Raw genomic sequence first — 22,583 nt, 5'->3', positions numbered from 1 at the left:
AGACATTCAGTAACCAACATGGAACACTGTTGTGCAAATGTTTTGACTCAAACAAAATTCAGATTTTTTTTTTTTTATATATATTTTTATAAAGTATCTTTATTGTTGCTTTAATTCATTTAGCATGTGGTGAATATTATTTTTTACAAGAGAATCCCAAAATAAATGTAGCCAGTTTTCTAGATGAAAGGAAGCGTAGCGTGTAGTTTTACCTAGCAGTGAAAGGAAGCGTAGCGTGTAGTTTTAAAGTGTGCATGCTTTTCTCCTTAGAAAAAACAAAAGGGTGGGTGTCACTTCCTGCCGCATCCTCTGTGGAACTCCTTCCTTCTCCGATTAACGTATTGACACACTCCTCGACCACTTATCGGTTTCTGGGTCACGGAGGAGTCGCCGAGAGGAAGGGCTTTTGCCCAATTGGGGAGTCTATATGTATTGGGGGGAATCTCTATGTACTGCTTGAAGTATCCTTCCCTTGCTCTGCACCCAGAAGACACTGCACCACGTTCTGGCTTACTCTCACCTGTCCAGTCCTGCTTGCTCTCCGAGGATTCAATCTGTGGCACGTTGTAGAGAGCTCTCAACAATGCACCTTTTTTAAAGGCAATGTCCCTGCATCTGCTCAGATTGCATTCACAGTAAGGGCTGCAGATGTCGGCTCAATCGGGAATTACCTACAGCACACTTCATGTTGAATTCTGGCCTAGGCTTCTCTAATGCGGAGTTCCCCTAATTGTTCTGGGAAGCTTATTTATTAAAAATATAGACTTTCTTTACTAGAAAAAATGGGTAACTATAGGTGACTAGGAGGATCACATCACTACAAACTAGCGTACTGAATCAGGTTATCACTGACTGGACAGGACGTGTTCTGGAAAGGAAGTGGAGTAGCAAGTCCAATAGTACATCCTAAATGGCACCCTATTCCCTATATAGTGCACTACATTGGCCAGAGCCCTATGGGTCCATGTAGTGCACTATATAGGGAATAGGGTTCCATTTGGGACAGCCAGTACGTTGCTACCCTTTTACTGTCTTATGATTGGTCCGTCCTCTCCTCAGTATAACTGAGACTCCTCCTCCCCCATTGAGACTCAGGAACACGGAACCCCTCCCGAGACACGGGTTCCACCACCAGTTCTAGAAGACCTGGAGGTTCTGGAACCGTCAGCTCGGTCACCCGGAACAAGGGGCAGTAGGCTCGGCCAATCAGGGCCAGCTTCCCAGATGGGATCCGGGGGTCTGGACCTCTCAGCCGGCGCCAGTACACCAGGAAGTGGCGTACGAGTTGGGCAGGGTAGCGCCAGCGCAGGGTGGCGTTGAGATGAAGTTTACTGGCGCCCCTCAGCCACACCACGTCATAGATACACACACTCTGGACTGGGAGGGGAGGAACGGAGAGGGACTCAGCATCCAGGATCTGGAGAGGGGGAGATGAGGGAGACAAAGGAAAGATAAAGACAGACATCGTCTAAGAAACAAATCAGTCACTTTTATAAATGATTGAAATGTACAAACAGTTACAACATTACTTACACTGAACAAAAATATAAATGCAACAAAGATTTTACTGAGATGAAATAAATCAATGAATTAGGCCCTAATCTATGGATTTCACATGACTGGGAATACAGATATGCATTTGTTGGTCAAATATACACTACATATACAAAAGTATGTGGACACCCCTTCAAATTAGTAGATTCAGCTATTTCAGCCACACCCATTGCTGACAGGTGTATAAAATGTAGCACACAGCCAAGCAATCTCTATTGTCAAACATTGGCAGTAGAATGGCCTTACTGAAGAGCTCAGTGACTTTCAACGTGGCACCGTCATAGGATGCCACCTTTCCAACATGTCAGTCTGCCCTGCTAGAGCTGTCCCGGTCATCTGTAAGTGCTGTTATTGTGAAGTGAAAATGTCTAGGAGCGACAACGGCTCAGCCTTAAAGTGGTAGGCCACACATGCTCACAGAACGGGACCGCCAAGTGCCGAAGCGCATAGCACGTAAAAATCTTATCCTCGGTTGCAACACTCACTACCGAGTTCCAAACTGCCTGTAGCACGTCAGCACAAGAACTTTGTCGGGAGCTTCATGAAATGGGTTTCCATGACCGAGCAGCCGCACACAAGCCTAAGATCACCATGCGCAAAGGCAAGCGTCACCTGGAGTGGTGTAAAGCTCGCCGCCATTGAACTCTGGAGTGATGAATCGCGCTTCACCGTGGGGCGGCAGGTAGCCTAGTGGTTAGAGCGTTGGACTAGTAACCGAAAGGTTGCAAGATCGAATCCCCGAGCTGACAAGGTCAAAATCTGTCATTCTGCCCCTGAACAAGGCAGTTAACCCACTGTTCCTAGGCCGTCATTGAAAATAAGAATTTGTTCTTAACTGACTTGCCTAGTTAAATAAAGGTAATTTTTTTTTTTATCAAAGTCTGACGGATGAATCTAGGTTTGGCAGATGCCAGGAGAACGCTACCTGCCCCAATGCATAGTGCCAACTGTAAAGTTTGGTGGAGGAGGAATAAAGGTCTGGGGCTGTTTTTCATGGTTCCAGTGTAGGGAAATCTTAACGCTCTAGACGATTCTGTGCTTTCAACTTTGTGGCAACAGTTTGGAAGGCCCTTTCCTGTTTCAGCATGACAATGCCCCCGTGCACAAAGCCAGGTCCATACAGAAATGGTTTGTCGAGATCGGTGTGGAAGAACTTGACTGGCCTGCACAGAGCCCTGACCTCAACCCCATCGAACACCTTCAGGATGAATTGGAACGCCAACTGTTAGTCAGGCCTAATCGCCCAACATCAGAGCCCGACCTCACTAATGCTCTTGTGGCTGAATGGAAGCAAGTCCCCGCAGCAATGTTCCAACATCTAGTGGAAAGCCTTCCCAGAAGAGTGGAGGCTGTTATAGCAGCAAAGGGGGGACCAACTCCATATTAATGCCCGTGATTTTTTTATGAGATGTTCGACTAGCAGGTGTCCATATACTTTTGGTCATGTAGTGTATCTCGATAGGCTGTATCATAAAATTTGACCACATCAGTGCATTTGTTACGATAATAATCCAAATAAAAAGTCCAGTCATTTGTTAAATTAGATGCACGTGTGAAAGTGAAACATTTGTTAAAACACTATAAAAAGACAGAGATAATGGGAAATCCAATGAGAGATGGATGATCTTGCCCTGTTTGAGGATTTACACACTATATATTTAGAGACCGGTGGGACTTTTTTTCCAGAAAGTACAGATTGGCTCATCAGATTTTGTTTCCCAAAACCAATCTTATAGGATTATTGAGGATTTAAGAGCTACTTTAGAAAGGCAAACACATGCCATTCCGGTGCACATCCAAGTGCTATCCACCCTTGGGGGTTTGGCAACGAGCACTTTCACCGGGAACTTGCCGATCGGCATCTCCCAGCCCTCGATGAGCCGACGTTTCAGATGCAATCATCAGCTAAACAAACAGGTTGAAGTCAAGAGGGGTTTCTTTTCCATCAGGCTTCCCAAATACCAACAGAGAACTAGACAGCCCCCACATCGCCATTAAAAGCACCATCCCAAAACGAGTTCATCTACTGTATGTGAACAGGAAATGCTTCCTCTCTTAATGTTGCTGAATGTGGTGGCCAGGTGGAAAGAACGGCTCGTTCATTCTGCAGAACAACAGTGTTGCTGCTGAATGTGGTGGCCAGGTGGAACGAACGACTTGTTCATTCTGCAGAACAACAGTGTTGCTGCTGAATGTGGTGGCCAGGTGGAAAGAACGACTCGTTCATTCTGCAGAACAACAGTGTAGCTGCTGAATGTGGTGGAAAGAACGGCTCGTTCATTCTGCAGAACAACAGTGTTGCTGCTGAATGTGGTGGCCAGGTGGAAAGAACGACTTGTTCATTCTGCAGAACAACAGTGTAGCTGCTGAATGTGGTGGCCAGGTGGAAAGAACGACTCGTTCATTCTGCAGAACAACAGTGTAGCTGCTGAATGTGGTGGAAAGAACGACTCGTTCATTCTGCAGAACAACAGTGTAGCTGCTGAATGTGGTGGCCAGGTGGAAAGAACGACTTGTTCATTCTGCAGAACAACAGTGTAGCTGCTGAATGTGGTGGCCAGGTGGAAAGAACGACTCGTTCATTCTGCAGAACAACAGTGTCGGCCTACTACGTCTACAGGAGAGAGCTGTTGAGGATGGATGGCTTTACTGGTGAGTGTTGCCTAGCTACTCATTTGAAGTATATTTGTCATTTGCTAAAGCAACTTGAATTGTCCTAATGGTCCTGTCTTTGTAGCTATGTTGTCATTTTTACAGGTCAAACCACAACTGAGCGAGTCCAATCAAACATTGTGGTTGTACTCAACCTCTGACACTAGGCACCTCTGTTTCAGTCTCTGGTTGTGTCGTTGTACTTCCTGGTACGGCGTTGTGTATTCCCCACAGGCTTTAAAGGGAAGATTTTGACCATAGAGGTGTTTTGAAATGCAAATTGCTAAGGTCATGCACGAGCACTGAGGCAGAGAACAATTGGTATTTATCAACGGTTATATCCTACCGGTGTGCCTATAACACTCATAGGATTGTTCGATAAATCACACTTTTTTTCTATGTGTACGAACATTCTAAATTCCGTATTTTAGAACGGTTTCTAAACAATATTGATAAAATGAGGCCCCAGGCCTAAGAGTCTGGGACAGATATCATTCTGGTGACGGGTAATTCTGTGGTAAGGTCTCTCTCGCTCTCACCATAATCTCTCCGACCCGGCATTTAAAGGGTGTGTCCTTATCTCCTCCATCACGCTGCACGCTCACACACACATCCCTCAGAGTACAGCCCTGCAGCTCCAACTGGGAACACCTGGCCACACACACACGTTATTACAAACAGTATTACTAGCCTATATCACACACACACACATCCCTCAGAGTACAGCCCTGCAGCTCCAACTGGGAACACCTAACACACACACACACACGTTATTACAAACAGTATTACTAGCCTATATCACACACACACGTTATTACAAACAGTATTACTAGCCTATATCACACACACACGTTATTACAAACAGTATTACTAACCTATATCACACACACACATTATTACAAACAGTATTACTAGCCTATATCACACACACACATCCCTGAGAGCACAGCCCTGCAGCTTCAATTGGGAACACACACACACTCTTTTGACCACGCACACACACACAGAGGTCTTCTTACCTGACAGTCCATCCGTCTGGGTTCCACTGTCCACAGCTCTGAGAGAACTGTCTCACCAACTGGTGGTCCTCTGTTAAAGCAGCAGGCTCAACACTGCTGGCTACACACACACACACACACACACACTCAATAATAATACAACACATTACAACTCCTGTGTGTGATATGACTGACTCACTAGGTATATCCTGAACTGTGTGTGATATGACTGACTCACTAGGTATATCCTGAACTGTGTGAGATATGACTCACTAGGTATATCCTGAACTGTGTGTGATATGACTCACTAGGTATATCCTGAACTGTGTGTGATATGACTCACTAGGTATATCCTGAACTGTGTGTGATATGACTCACTAGGTATATCCTGAACTGTGTGTGATATGACTGACTCACTAGGTATATCCTGAACTGTGTGATATGACTGACTCACTAGGTATATCCTGAACTGTGTGTGATATGACTCACTAGGTATATCCTGAACTGTGTGTAATATGACTGACTCACTAGGTATATCCTGAACTGTGTGTGATATGACTGACTCACTAGGTATATCCTGAACTGTGTTGTAATATGACTGACTCACTAGATATATCCTGAACTGTGTGTAATATGACTGACTCACTAGGTATATCCTGAACTGTGTGTAATATGACTGACTCACTAGGTATATCCTGAACTGTGTGTGATATGACTGACTAGGTATATCCTGAACTGTGTGTGATATGACTCACTAGGTATATCCTGAACTGTGTGTGATATGACTGACTCACTAGGTATATCCTGAACTGTGTGTGATATGACTCACTAGGTATATCCTGAACTGTGTGTAATATGACTGACTCACTAGATATATCCTGAACTGTGTGTGATATGACTGACTCACTAGGTATATCCTGAACTGTGTGTGATATGACTGACTCACTAGGTATATCCTGAACTGTGTGAGATATGACTCACTAGGTATATCCTGAACTGTGTGTAATATGACTCACTGGGTATATCCTGAACTGTGTGTGATATGACTCACTAGGTATATCCTGAACTGTGTGTGATATGACTCACTAGGTATATCCTGAACTGTGTATGATATGACTCACTAGGTATATCCTGGACACCTCTGTGTGTGCAGAGTGTAGCATCAGCAGTCTTTAACTCCAGAGAGACAGTGACCCCAGGAGACGGCTTATAGATCAGAGACACAAAGACCCTGGAGGATAGAGGCACCTGGAGAGAAAAGATCCTGGGAGGGGAGAGAGGAGATGGGAAAAGAGAGGGAGAAGAGAGAGAGAGAGGGGAGGGATGGAGTGAGGGGAAGAGAGGGAGCGAGGGGAAGAGAGGGAGCGAGGGGAAGAGAGGGAGCGAGGGGGAAAGAGGGAGCGAGGGGAAGAGAGGGAGCGAGGGGAAGAGAGGGAGCGAGGGGAAAAGAGGGAGAGGGGAAGAGAGAGAGCGAGGGGAAAAGAGGGAGAGGGGAAGAGAGAGAGGGGCCATAGCATTTGAATCCTTAAAGTTGTAAGAGGAATCTACTAGCTCTCATTAACACACTCCCCTACCTGGCGCAGACTTTAGACAGCATGGAGGGTAGGACGCCCTCTACGAGCAGAGAGCTGCCCCCGCTCCAGGCATCTTCAGGGCAGCCCTGGGTCCTCAGCCAGCCCTCCCCCTCAAGGGTCTCTTTGTAGTATAGGGGTTGCAGCTCCTGGGCATCCAGGTTGAACCAGCTACGATCCACCTCACGCTACACAACCCAGCAGACAGACACACAGGACAGATCAGAGGGTAACTACAGGACACAAATAGGACAGAAACCCATTCAGTGATACATATTGCAGTACAATGCATTCCAAAGAAGACCCAGATCCTTGTTGTTACTAGTAGTGTGACAGTCATGGAATTTTGGATGCCGATAATTGGGCAGCCAAATGGCCGCAGTCTCCGTAATAACCTCTGAACACATTTTCTCCCTTCCTCCTCTCCTAACTGCATGTGCTGCCATAGAAATAAAATGAATAGAACAGGAGTCCCCATTCAAGTCAATGATGGCATAATGGGTGGAATGGCAACCATTGAGAGTGTACCCATAGGAGCAAAGCAGGAAGTATACCCATGAATATGTGCTGTGATTTGTTGATACAACTCAACTGATAAATACATTACATTGCATGAGCCACATCAGTTAACATCATTTGAATGAAAATTCGACATAATCATGGAAAGTACTGCATCACAATACCCAGGCAGCCATGGTGGGGGCAATTTTATGAATATTATCGACCGGCAGGTGATTGGTTGAGCCTTCTTGAGTGCGTGACATCACTATGAGCCTTACCGAAACATGGCGGACAATTTCTCTTACATCGGATCTGAAACCAGTAGTAACCACCAACTTTAATGGCAGTTCACATACATTTAAAATACAAATATGACATTCCTGCTCTCCAATAACATTGTCGCAGAAGAGGGCTTGCTAGTGTAACAGTGTAGGTTCCGTCCCTCTCTTCGCCCCAACCTGGGCTCGAACCAGGGACCCTTGCACACATCAACAAGTCTCAGAGCGAGTGACGTCACCGATTGAAACGCTATTAGCACGCACCGCCGCTGCTAACTAACTAGCCATTTCACATCGGTTACACTAGCTAGCTTCAGTGTTTGATTCATATCAGCTGTTTTCGTATAAAACAACTTAGCTAGCTAGCGAAATGCTAACTTGCGACGTTAACTAGGCTCGGGAGCTCATGGGGACATATGCTTCAGCCAGGAGCCAGCGGGTTAGATATGATTCAACTGGCTACTTGTTTGTTTTCAGCCAAATATGTTCTCATAACTAGTTTATCCAGCAACCACCGCATTTAGAAGGATAGCTACTGACTGAAATGTAGCTAGCATTCTGGCTCACACTGGACGTGCAGTAGCCAACTAGTTAGTTAGCTTATCGTGGATGCCAAAATACACAACTCTTTAGACTTGGGAGCTCATGGGAACACAGGCTACCTAGAAATGATCCCACCACGAGCAACAATAACTGGCGACTAGGTTATTTTCAGACAAATATTTTCAACTTAGTTTATCCACTGACCAGCGCATTTAGGATAGCTAATTATTTCAATGTAGCTAGCTAGATCACTGACCAGGCAGTAGCCACTAACTAATTGTGGACGCATGACCTAACTTGCTCATATCAAGGAACATATACAGACCGTTTGTGGAAAGGTAAAAATAACAATTATTGGGCTCATTTTTTTGTTGAATGATCGGACAGTGAAATTAAAATAGATTGGTAGCTAGCTGGTGAGGGTTTAATTAGCTGAAGCTGTGTTTGACGAGTCGTTCGGTCAGTGCTAACTGCTCATACCTGTGGCGCGAGCTAGCCAACCAGATGGCTGTGTAGAGCACCTGTGTGACATCACGCACTCCAATAAGGCTCAACCAATCACCCGACGGGTTCTACGTCAACACTCATGAATAGTCATGAAATGTTGTGTACCAATGAGTTTACCAGTCAAATTGCCAAAGTCAGAGGTTCCAAGCCCATTTCTATTCATTTTTCGCAACAACACCTTGCAGATTTCAACAAGGGGCAACAAAGTTTCATCACTTTGTTAAAGAGTCCATGTTTTTGTAGAAACGGACTCAAATCGTACGAATGCCCGGTCGTCCCATCTTCAGTCCTGCTTCTTCAACGGTTATGACAGTTATTTTATTTTCATGACGGTCTTCATCCATAACCGTCAGTTACACAGTAATTGTGCCTGCCCTAGTTGTTACCCACATGGTGGGTAGACTTGGGACCCCCTGGTGGGTCATGGTAATGCTATTGGTCCATGGTCTAAGAGACTATTTTGGAGGGTAACATGAAAGTTGTATAGGCTTAAGATGGGTCAGTGTTGAAAACGTTCTGGGAACTAGGGATGTAGATCAGGTGGAAGAGGAGAGGAGGATTTGATAAGAGGTGCTGCTGTCTGTTTAGAGAGGCTGTTCTCTCTGTCTCACTCACTCACCTGTCCCCTCCAGTAGAGGCTGGTCCCAGCACCCTGGCAGAAGGAGGAGACGAATGGGAGGGGCGACGAGGGCCGGTGGACATACAGGAAGTCAGACAGGAGAGACCAGAACCTGCACACAGGAAACAGGATGTGACATTGTAGGATATGACATAGGAGGGTCACTTCGACTGTGGCTAATGCTACGTGTGGTATGAGTGAGCGCTTTTATAAGATAGACTATATCTTCTATTTTATTAGTTTATTCAACACGGTCCAGGGGCCATGTATAACAAACATGGCACCAGATGTTAGCACCAGATGTTAGCACCAGATGTTAGCACCAGATGTTAGCACCAGATGTTAGCTACATGCCTCATACTCATCTACAGTCCTTAGATAGACAGCATAACTTCATATTTCCCAGAGGCACTTACGGTGTGGCGTTCGATACAACATCCCACTGCATCAGACAAAATCCCCTAAACAACCACGGCACTACATTACACAGTGGAAGTTCATCTCACCTGTCCTGTTCCTTCCTGAAGTCAGTCTTGTCTGGGATGGACTCGTACACCCAGCCTGGAGCAAAGATGGCCGTAGAGAAGTCATGTTTACGAATCATCTCCAGAGCCTGAAGGGGGAGAGAGAGAGAGACTGATGTTTATATATTGTTACGAGCACACACCACTTTTTTATGATCACACACACCACCATAATAAACTCCACTTCTTTAAGACACACACACGTGTACCTGTGACTAAGCACTGACACACACACCCTACCCTCCTCCCACCATCTCCCGACCCTCCCCCTCCCAGTTCTAACCTTATTAGTCTCCAGCTTCCCTCCCACCACCTCTCCCCTGGCGAACACGTCCACCCCAACAAAGATGTCCGCCAGCCGGCCCTGAGCAGCTGAGTAGGCCTTCATTCTCTCCAGGCTCTGCTCTGTCCAGTTATAGTTGGTGAAGATACCATCACACGCTGAGAAAAACACTCTGAGAGAAGGGGGGAGTGGAGAGAGAGAGAGAGAGAGAGAGGTGAAGGGGGAGTGGAGAGAGAGAGAGGTGAAGGGGGGTGTGGAGAGAGAGAGAGGTGAAGGGGGAGTGGAGAGAGAGGTGTAAAAGATCTCCTTATCTTCCCTATCCACATTTTCCACTCCCTCCCCCCTCTCCTTTCCTGTCCCCCCTCCCTCACCTCCTCTCCCCCGTCCACCTACCTGTTGGATGGGTTGAGTTCATTCTGCCATTTGAGCTGTCCGTTCTCCAGGACAGAGTCATACCACAACACCATACTACCAGGGACTCTCTCATGCATCTGGTCAGTCAGATAACGTAGAAACAGAGGAGTGTTCTTCACAGCAGTCTCCTAATTACACGGGAGGAGACGGAGGGCAGAGTACATACATGTTATCAATCATCAACGTGTTACCCAAATGGCCCCCTCTGTCCTCTAGTCCACTACTTTAGACCAGGACCCATTAAGGCTGCACTGTTGTCATATTGTATGTGTCAGACCAATGTGTTCATAGCACAGTAATAGACGTCAGTATACTGTAGAACAGCAGATAACAGGGAGACTATAGGTCTGAAGGACTTTTCATTGTTGACGTTCTGGGTTCAGCACAGCGTGCAGACAACTCATGAGCTAATTATTGCTGTTTCTACCATATTGCTTTAACCTGTACACTCCTTTCAGAAGTAAACTAGTGTCTACAGGTGAAGAGGTGTAAAGACTGGCTGTGTCCCCAATGCACCGAATTCACTATATAGGGCACTACTTATAGGAAATAGAGTGGGAATATAGTGCACTAGTTATAGGGAATAGAGGGGGAATATAGTGCACTAGTTATAGGGAATAGAGGGGGAATATAGTGCACTACTTATAGGGAATAGAGGGGGAATAAAGTGCACTAGTTAGGGAATAGAGGGGGAATATAGTGCACTAGTTAGGGAATAGAGGGGGAATATAGTGCACTAGTTATAGGGAATAGAGGGGAAATATAGTGCACTAGTTATAGGGAATAGAGGGGGAATATAGTGCACTAGTTATAGGGAATAGAGGGGGAATATAGTGCACTAGTTATAGGGAATAGAGGGGGAATATAGTGCACTAGTTATAGGGAATAGAGGGGGAATATAGTGCACTAGTTATAGGGAATAGAGGGGGAATATAGTGCACTAGTTATAGGGAATAGAGGGGGAATATAGTGCCATTTTTCAACGCACCCACAACATAATGAAAACCAACGTCTCTATAGCACAGCAACAGACGAGTTTAGAATAGAATAACAAACTGTTAAAAGTTAGAAAACTCACACCGAGAGGGTTCTCGATGTTGATCAGCCAACCATCGAAGCCGTAACAGTGGACTATCTGAACCAGCCTATCAGCTACGGCCCTGTAAGACTCCTCCTCTTTCAGGAAGACCTCGCACATCTTCCCCCCGTCCGTCCACTCAGTGATGAAGGTGCCTAGAGAACAAGCCAATCACAGCCGTTGATCAGTCACTGTGGAACTCAAACAGACCAATCAGCAGTGTGACTTTCAGTACTGTCTCACACACACACACACACACACACACACACACACACACACACACACACACACACACACACACACACACACACACACGTACACAGTGAGACGTGAAAACCACAGACTAAAGCCTGAAGGTCACAAACAATCGAGGTTTTAAAAGTGAAACTAAACCTCTCAACTGGCTGAGAAAGTAGAGCAACGTCTCTCCCCAGTAGGAGTGTAGACAACAGTTCCTCTGAGTGGAGGCAGAGAACCGACAATACAGTACTACATACTGTACCACTTTCACACTGTTGGGCCGGTCCACTAAGACCCTACAGCATGGTTCACTACACATTACCAGGTCCACTTAGACCCTACAGCATGGTTCACTACACATTACCAGGTCCACTTAGACCCTACAGCATGGTTCACTACACATTACCAGGTCCACTTAGACCCTACAGCATGGATCACTACACATTACCAGGTCCACTTAGACCCTACAGCATGGTTCACTACACATTACCAGGTCCACTTAGACCCTACAGCATGGTTCACTACACATTACCAGGTCCACTTAGACCCTACAGCATGGTTCACTACACATTACCAGGTCCACTTAGACCCTACAGCATGGATCACTACACATTACCAGGTCCACTTAGACCCTACAGCATGGTTCACTACACATTACCAGGTCCACTTAGACCCTACAGCATGGTTCACTACACATTACCAGGTCCACTTAGACCCTACAGCATGGATCACTACACATTACCAGGTCCACTTAGACCCTACAGCATGGTTCACTACACATTACCAGGTCCACTTAGACCCTACAGCATGGTTCACTACACATTACCAGGTCCACTTAGACTCTACAGCATGGTTCACTACACATTACCAGGTCCACTTAGACCCTACAGCATGGATCACTACACATTACCAGGTCCACTTAGACCCTACAGCATGGTCCTCACTACCAGGCCACTTAGCCCACGCGGTCCACCTTACCAGGCCACGCCCTACAGCATGGTTCACTACACATTACCAGGTCCACTTAGACCCTACAGCATGGTTCACTACACATTACCAGGTCCACTTAGACCCTACAGCATGGATCACTACACATTACCAGGTCCACTTAGACCCTACAGCATGGATCACTACACATTACCAGGTCCACTTAGACCCTACAGCATGGTCCTCACTACCAGGCCACTTAGCCCACGCGTCCACCTTACCGGCCACGCCCTACAGCATGGTTCACTACACATTACCAGGTCCACTTAGACCCTACAGCATGGTTCACTACACATTACCAGGTCCACTTAGGCGCCTACACGGCCCTTGGCCCTCGCTGGGGGCTCGGTAGTGTGAAAAGGGTATTTGTAAAATAAACTAAAATAACAAGGGTATTCTTGAATAATAATCTCCCAATAATCTCTGCTTCCTCCCAAAGTGTGCACTTATTCACTTTCCTTCAGGGATTTGACAGGAAATGACTGTTATAAGAAACTCCATCTCTACATCAATCCAATGTTTTCCCATTTGTGGGGAGTAGTGAACAAGTACACACTTCAGGAGGAAAGAGAGATTATTGGGACGTGGCCCCTTTGAGTGTCACCCAGGACGATGACTCCGTGTCTGTGAGCAGCGTTAGTCCAGACGGCAGGGGGGATGGTCACCATGTTGTGGCTGAAGTAGTTAAACACGTCGATGTACTGCCAGTGGTAGAACACATAGGGAGCCTCTGACTCTGCTCCCTGCAGAAACCTGGGGGGAGAGGTCAGGGGTCAAAGGTGAGAGGGAATTTAGTCATACCACTTAACAAGACACTTTTAATCCAAAGTGACTTCCAACACAATGAGTACGATGTTATGTGAGAATTTAGTAATAGCCTATCGTAGAAGAGTCATGAGTGTGCAAACAAAGTCTACTTGTTTTGACGCTATGACTATAACAGACGTGGCAGTTCATTGTTCACAGGTGAGAGTTCAGAGGTGAGAGGTCAACCTACCTGTCATCCAGGTATCCGCCCATCATGTCGTGACTCACCAGAGTCCGGTGCGGCGTGCTGGCCAGAGAAGGCTCCCGATTGGCCAGGGGCACCGTCGCCACGTTGAAGGGGTTGGCCTCGCTGCGTTTCCACGACAACAGCTCCTCCAGGGACTGAAGGCCGGAGCTGATTGGCTCGGTGGTGTCCGGGTCATAATGCTTAGCTGTAAGGGAAAGGTACAGATTGGTCCGTGCTTTGTGCTTCGGGTAACATTTGAGTTTTCACTGAATACGGTTAACTAATGTGTCTTCAGGTCTGCCTGGTGACCAAACAAGTGGGTGAGCTGAATGAACAGGGCCAGAATCACTATAACCAGAGTGTTACAGCTATTTCATCATTCCACTGTCCTGTTATACAGTCTATTATACAGTCTATACTCTGTCCTGTTATACAGTCTATACTGTTATACAGTCTATACTCTGTCCCGTTATACAGTCTATACTGTTATACAGTCGATACTCTGTTATACAGTCTATACTGTTATACAGTCTATACTCTGTTATACAGTCTATACTGTTATACAGTCTATACTCTGTCCTGTTATACAGTCTATACCGTTATACAGTCTATACTCTGTACTGTTATACAGTCTATACTCTGTCCTGTTATACAGTCTATACTCTGTCCTGTTATACAGTCTATACTCTGTCCTGTTATACAGTCTATACTGTCTACAGTCTATACTCTGTTATACAGTCTATACTGTTATACAGTCTATACTCTGTCCTGTTATACAGTCTATACTCTGTCCTGTTATACAGTCTATACTCTGTACTGTTATACAGTCTATACTCTGTCCTGTTATACAGTCTATACTCTGTCCTGTTATACAGTCTATACGCTGTCCTGTTATACAGTCTATACTCTGTCCTGTTATACAGTCTATACTCTGTACTGTTATACAGTCTATACTCTGTACTGTTATACAGTCTATACTCTGTACTGTTATACAGTCTATACTCTGTACTGTTATACAGTCTATACTCTGTACTGTTATACAGTCTATACTCTGTCCTGTTATACAGTCTATACTGTTATACAGTCTATACTCTGTACTGTTATACAGTCTATACTCTGTACTGTTATACAGTCTATACTCTGTACTGTTATACAGTCTATACTCTGTACTGTTATACAGTCTATACTCTGTACTATTATACAGTCTATACTCTGTACTGTTATACAGTCTATACTCTGTCCTGTTATACAGTCTATACTGTTATACAGTCTATACTCTGTACTGTTATACAGTCTATACTCTGTACTGTTATACAGTCTATACTCTGTCCTGTTATACAGAATATACTGTTATACAGTCTATACTCTGTACTGTTATACAGTCTATACTCTGTCCTGTTATACAGTCTATACTGTTATACAGTCTATACTCTGTCCTGTTATACAGTCTATACTCTGTCCTGTTATACAGTCTATACTCTGTCCGACGTCGTTATACAGTCTATACTCTGTACTGTTATACAGTCTATACTCTGTACTGTTATACAGTCTATACTCTGTCCTGTTATACAGTCTATACTGTTATACAGTCTATACTCTGTACTATTATACAGTCTATAGTGTTATGCAGTCTATACTCTGTACTGTTATACAGTCTATACTCTGTACTGTTATACAGTCTATACTGTTATGCAGTCTATACTCTGTACTGTTATACAGTCTATACTCTGTACTGTTATACAGTCTATACTGTTATACAGTCTATACTCTGTCCTGTTATACAGTCTATACTCTGTACTGTTATACAGTCTATAGTGTTATGCAGTCTATACTCTGTACTGTTATACAGTCTACACTCTGTACTGTTATACAGTCTATACTGTTATGCAGTCTATACTCTGTACTGTTATACAGTCTATACTGTTATACAGTCTATACTCTATACTGTTATACAGTCTATACTCTGTCCTGTTATACAGTCTATACTCTGTCCTGTTATACAGTCTATACTCTGTACTGTTATACAGTCTATACTCTGTACTGTTATACAGTCTATACTCTGTACTGTTATACAGTCTATACTCTGTCCTGTTATACAGTCTATACTCTGTACTGTTATACAGTCTATACCGTTATACAGTCTATACTCTGTACTGTTATACAGTCTATACTCTGTACTGTTATACAGTCTATACTCTGTCCTGTTATACAGTCTATACTGTTATACAGTCTATACTGTTATACAGTCTATACTGTTATACAGTCTATACTCTGTACTGTTATACAGTCTATAGTCTGTACTGTTATACAGTCTATACTCTGTACTGTTATACAGTCTATACTCTGTCCTGTTATACAGTCTATACTCTGTACTGTTATACAGTCTATACTCTGTCCTGTTATACAGTCTATACTCTGTCCTGTTATACAGTATATAGTCTGTCCTGTTATACAGTCTATACTCTGTCCTGTTATACACTCTATACTCTGTACTGTTATACAGTCTATACTCTGTACTGTTATACAGTATATAGTCTGTCCTGTTATACAGTCTATACTCTGTCCTGTTATACACTCTATACTCTGTACTGTTATACAGTCTATACTCTGTACTGTTATACAGTATAAACTCTGTCCTGTTATACAGTCTATACTCTGTCCTGTTATACAGTCTATACTCTGTCCTGTTATACAGTCTATACTCTGTCCTGTTATACAGTCTATACTCTGTCCTGTTATACAGTCTATACTCTGTACTGTTATACAGTCTATACTCTGTCCTGTTATACAGTCTATACTCTGTCCTGTTATACAGTCTATACTGTTATACAGTCTATACTCTGTCCTGTTATACAGTATAAACTCTGTACTGTTATACAGTCTATACTCTGTACTGTTATACAGTATAAACTCTGTCCTGTTATACACTCTATACTCTGTACTGTTATACAGTCTATACTCTGTACTGTTATACAGTATAAACTCTGTCCTGTTATACAGTCTATACTCTGTCCTGTTATACAGTCTATACTCTATACTGTTATACAGTCTATACTCTGTACTGTTATACAGTCTATACTCTGTACTGTTATACAGTCTATACTGTTATACATTCTATACTCTGTACTGTTATACAGTCTATACTCTGTACTGTTATACATTCTATACTCTGTACTGTTATACATTCTATACTCTGTACTGTTATACAGTCTATACTCTGTACTGTTATACAGTCTATACTCTGTACTGTTATACAGTCTATACTCTGTACTGTTATACAGTCTATACTGTTATACAGTCTATACTCTGTACTGTTATACAGTCTATACTGTTATACAGTCTATACTCTGTACTGTTATACAGTCTATACTCTGTACTGTTATACAGTCTATACTCTGTACTGTTATACAGTCTATACTGTTATACAGTCTATACTCTGTACTGTTATACAGTCTATACTCTGTACTGTTATACAGTCTATACTGTTATACATTCTATACTCTGTACTGTTATACAGTCTATACTGTTATACAGTCTATACTCTGTACTGTTATACAGTCTATACTCTGTACTGTTATACAGTCTATACTCTGTACTGTTATACAGTCTATACTGTTATACAGTCTATACTCTGTACTGTTATACAGTCTATACTCTGTACTGTTATACAGTCTATACTCTGTACTGTTATACAGTCTATACTCTGTACTGTTATACAGTCTATACTCTGTCCTGTTATACAGTCTATACTCTGTACTGTTATACAGTCTATACTCTGTACTGTTATACAGTCTATACTCTGTACTGTTATACAGTCTATACTCTGTACTGTTATACAGTCTATACTCTGTACTGTTATACAGTCTATACTCTGTACTGTTATACAGTCTATACTCTGTACTGTTATACAGTCTATACTGTTATACAGTCTATACTCTGTACTGTTATACAGTCTATACTCTGTACTGTTATACAGTCTATACTCTGTACTGTTATACAGTCTATACTCTGTACTGTTATACAGTCTATACTCTGCCCTGTTATACAGTCTATACTCTGCCCTGTTATACAGTCTATACTCTGCCCTGTTATACAGTCTATACTCTGCCCTGTTATACAGTCTATACTCTGTACTGTTATACAGTCTATACTCTGTACTGTTATACAGTCTATACCGTTATACAGTCTATACTGTTATACAGTCTATACTCTGTACTGTTATACAGTCTATACTCTGTACTGTTATACAGTCTATACTCTGTCCTGTTATACAGTCTATACTCTGTACTGTTATACAGTCTATACTCTGTACTGTTATACAGTCTATACTCTGTACTGTTATACAGTCTATACTCTGCTGTTATACAGTCTATACTCTGTACTGTTATACAGTCTATACTCTGTACTGTTATACAGTCTATACTCTGTACTGTTATACAGTCTATACTGTTATACAGTCTATACTCTGTACTGTTATACAGTCTATACTCTGTACTGTTATACAGTCTATACTCTGTACTGTTATACAGTCTATACTCTGTCCTGTTATACAGTCTATACTCTGTCCTGTTATACAGTCTATACTCTGTCCTGTTATACAGTCTATACTCTGTACTGTTATACAGTCTATACTCTGTACTGTTATACAGTCTATACTCTGTACTGTTATACAGTCTATACTGTTATACAGTCTATACTCTGTACTGTTATACAGTCTATACTCTGTACTGTTATACAGTCTATACTCTGTACTGTTATACAGTCTATACTCTGTACTGTTATACAGTCTATACTCTGTACTGTTATACAGTCTATACTGTTATACAGTCTATACTCTGTACTGTTATACAGTCTATACTCTGTACTGTTATACAGTCTATACTCTGTACTGTTATACAGTCTATACTCTGTACTGTTATACAGTCTATACTCTGTACTGTTATACAGTCTATACTCTGCCCTGTTATACAGTCTATACTCTGCCCTGTTATACAGTCTATACTCTGCCCTGTTATACAGTCTGTACTGTTATACAGTCTATACTCTGTACTGTTATACAGTCTATACCGTTATACAGTCTATACTGTTATACAGTCTATACTCTGTACTGTTATACAGTCTATACTCTGTACTGTTATACAGTCTATACTCTGTCCTGTTATACAGTCTATACTCTGTACTGTTATACAGTCTATACTCTGTACTGTTATACAGTCTATACTCTGTACTGTTATACAGTCTATACTCTGTACTGTTATACAGTCTATACTCTGTACTGTTATACAGTCTATACTCTGTACTGTTATACAGTCTATACTCTGTACTGTTATACAGTCTATACTGTTATACAGTCTATACTCTGTACTGTTATACAGTCTATACTCTGTACTGTTATACAGTCTATACTCTGTACTGTTATACAGTCTGTACTGTTATACAGTCTATACTCTGTACTGTTATACAGTCTATACTCTGTACTGTTATACAGTCTATACTCTGTCCTGTTATACAGTCTATACTCTGTACTGTTATACAGTCTATACTCTGTCCTGTTATACAGTCTATACTCTGTACTGTTATACAGTCTATACTCTGTACTGTTATACAGTCTATACTCTGTACTGTTATACAGTCTATACTCTGTACTGTTATACAGTCTATACTGTTATACAGTCTATACTCTGTACTGTTATACAGTCTATACTCTGTACTGTTATACAGTCTATACTCTGTACTGTTATACAGTCTATACTCTGTACTGTTATACAGTCTATACTCTGCCCTGTTATACAGTCTATACTCTGTACTGTTATACAGTCTATACTCTGTACTGTTATACAGTCTATACCGTCTGATACAGTCTATACTGTTATACAGTCTATACTCTGTACTGTTATACAGTCTATACTCTGTACTGTTATACAGTCTATACTCTGTACTGTTATACAGTCTATACGCTGTCCTGTTATACAGTCTATACTCTGTACTGTTATACAGTCTATACTCTGTACTGTTATACAGTCTATACTCTGTACTGTTATACAGTCTATACTCTTATACAGTCTATACTCTGTACTGTTATACAGTCTATACTCTGTACTGTTATACAGTCTATACTCTGTACTGTTATACAGTCTATACTGTTATACAGTCTATACTCTGTACTGTTATACAGTCTATACTCTGTACTGTTATACAGTCTATACTCTGTACCAACCTGGCAGAGATGAGGCTCCATACCTGATGACTTCATGAACACTTCTCAACTCAACTGGCTCATCCAAGCAAGACTCCAAACTGGTGAAATATACATGACAAATACATTTAGAATGTACAGTACAGTACCATAGAGTACAGTACCATAGAGTACAGTACAGTACCATAGAGTACAGTACCATAGAGTACAGTACAGTACCATAGAGTACAGTACCATAGAGTACAGTACAGTACCATAGAGTACAGTACCATAGAGTACACTACCATAGAGTACAGTACCATAGAGTACAGTACAGTACCATAGAGTAAAGTACCATAGAGTACAGTACAGTACCATAGAGTACAGTATCATAGTACAGTACCAGAGAGCACAGTACCAGAGAGCACAGTACCATAGAGTACAGTACCATAGAGTACAGTACAGTACCGTACAGTACAGTACCATACAGTACAGTACCATACAGTACAGTACCATAGAGTATAGTACCATAGAGTACAGTACAGTACCATAGAGTACAATACCATAGAGTACAGTACAGTACCATAGAGTACAGTACCATACAGTATAGTACCATAGAGTACAGTACCATAGAGTACAGTGCAACAACAAAAAACGTATGAAATGTATGCATTCACTACTGTAAGTCGCTCTGGATAAGAGCGTCTGCTAAATGACTAAAATGTAAATGTACAGTACCATAGAGTACAGTACCATAGAGTACAGTACCATAGAGTACAGCACCATAGAGTACAGTACCATAGAGTACAGTACCATACAGACACAGAGACCATGTGTGAAGCCAAGCATGGATTTGAAATTCAGTAGTGTATTCCTTTAAACCATTTTATTTATCATTGCATGTGATTGATTAAATCATTATGTTTATTTTAGCTGCTGTAAAATGTGGGTTGTGTGCTCTGTTAACTCTCTTATCAGCAGCCCAGAGCAGCCCAGAGGGAGGCCTACACAACCTACGAAGTGGCAGCTGTCAGAAAAAAGTTACCCGGTGCTTTCCGTTTTTGACAACTTGCTCCCGATCTGATCCTCTCCTTCGTCTTCTGTCTTTCTCCTCCGCAAAGACCCGTCCTCCTTATGCTCAGTAGTCAAAGCACCGTCCATGGTGAGAAATATGAGTTAGAAGTCTATGACTGAATGGAAGACATAAACATGTATCGATGGCAGAATTTTGCATTGCTCATGTTCCGGACAGAGCGCGAAAGAAACATTTCCTTGTTTACTGCGATTGGCTGCAGTTGTGATGACGTTCAAGCGTGTGCTACGGCCAACGAATGACAGCTGAGATAAGGCGATCACGTGGAATGTGTTTTTTGACAGGGACTGTCGTTAGTCGTGCTGTTGGACAGAAAACCCGGCATGGGCTTCTGGCTCTGGTGGATTTATGACCTCATACCGGCCACTAGGTGGCAATATAAAACCCCTTGTCATGCTAACATGCCAGTGATTCAAAAGGTCACGAAGACACTGAGCGTACAAAACCATTAAGAACACCTTCCTAATATTCAGTTGCACCCCCGTTTACCCTCAGAACACCTCAATTCATCAGGTCATGGACTCTACAAAGTGTTGAAAGCATTCCACAGGGATGCTGGCCCATGTTGACTCCAATGCTTCCCACAGTTGTGTCAAGTTGGCTGGATGTCCTTCGGGTGGTGGACCATTCATGTCATAGAAAGAGCAGGTGCTCATAATCTTTTGTCCACTATAATTAGATATATAGTGGGATTATTGTGTCCAAAAATCATAATTGCTGGACATGCCAATAGAGTGACCTACCCAGAAGACACACAAACGTCGTCTGGACGTTGACTGCACATTGTGGGCCTCACAATAACCCTCATCATCATCACTAGTGGTTGCCTGTGAAATTAAAGATGATCTCTTTGGTGTTCCTAATCAGTCTAGCTGGGGAGTGTAGGCTACTAGTCACAGTTATTTAAAAAATAGTAATGAACTAACTAGTTGGCTTTAATTTAGGACAGATTTTTATTTTATCCTTTGTTTAACTACGGAAGTCAGTTAAGAATAAATTCTTATTTACAATGACGGCCTACCGGGGAACAGTGAGTTAACTGCCTTGTTCAGGGGCAGAACAACAAATGTTTACCTTGTCAGCTCAGGGATTCAATCTGGCAACCTTTCAGTTACTAGTCCAACGCTCTAACCACTAGGCTACCTGCCACCCCAGATGCTTCAATTAGATTAGATTAGAGTTTACTAGTCACATGCACAGGGTTGACCATGTAATTACAGGGTACAGTGACCATCTTAAGCTCTGAGGTCCAACAATACAGGTCTAAGTGAAATAAGAGTGATATCCAGAGCCACTACAGTCAGTACATTCATCTTCAGATAGCTAGGTGAGATAACTACATATCACAGTCATAGTCAGTACATTCATCTTCAGATAGCTAGGATAGATAACTACATATCACAGTCATAGTAAATACATTCATCTTCAGATAGCTAGGATAGATAACTACATATCACAGTCATAGTCAGTGTATTCATCTTCAGATAGCTAGGATAGATAACTACATATCACAGTCATAGTCAGTACATTCATCTTCAGATAGCTAGGATAGATAACTACATATCACAGTCA

At 42.6% G+C, this 22,583-nt stretch overlaps 1 protein-coding gene across 3 annotated transcripts; it reads right to left on the bottom strand.

Annotated features, from left to right (window-relative positions):
- Positions 1-81: 81 nt before the first annotated feature.
- Positions 82-21,201, bottom strand: engase (endo-beta-N-acetylglucosaminidase). Of its 3 annotated transcripts, none has more exons than XM_045715860.2 (14): positions 20,964-21,201; positions 19,961-20,040; positions 13,747-13,948; positions 13,354-13,502; positions 11,523-11,677; positions 10,424-10,572; positions 10,031-10,202; positions 9,730-9,836; positions 9,224-9,335; positions 6,779-6,963; positions 6,326-6,468; positions 5,226-5,325; positions 4,746-4,857; positions 82-1,417 (listed from the first exon to the last, which is right to left on the bottom strand). In XM_045715860.2, the coding sequence occupies exons 1-14, from the start codon at positions 21,077-21,079 to the stop codon at positions 1,034-1,036; spliced, it is 2,166 nt and encodes a 721-aa protein (XP_045571816.1). In that variant the 5' UTR covers positions 21,080-21,201; the 3' UTR covers positions 82-1,033. The 3 variants fall into 3 exon arrangements, with proteins under 3 accessions (XP_045571816.1, XP_045571817.1, XP_045571818.1); XM_045715861.2 differs by having other exon boundaries at positions 19,984-20,040; positions 20,964-21,186; XM_045715862.2 differs by lacking the exons at positions 82-1,417; positions 4,746-4,857 and adding an exon at positions 4,869-4,956.
- Positions 21,202-22,583: the final 1,382 nt, after the last annotated feature.

The sequence above is a fragment of the Salmo salar genome, chromosome 03 (genome assembly GCF_965601325.2).
Source record: "Salmo salar chromosome 03, fSalSal1, whole genome shotgun sequence".
NCBI lineage: Eukaryota > Metazoa > Chordata > Actinopteri > Salmoniformes > Salmonidae > Salmo > Salmo salar.
This window is presented reverse-complemented; position numbering and strand designations above follow the sequence as displayed.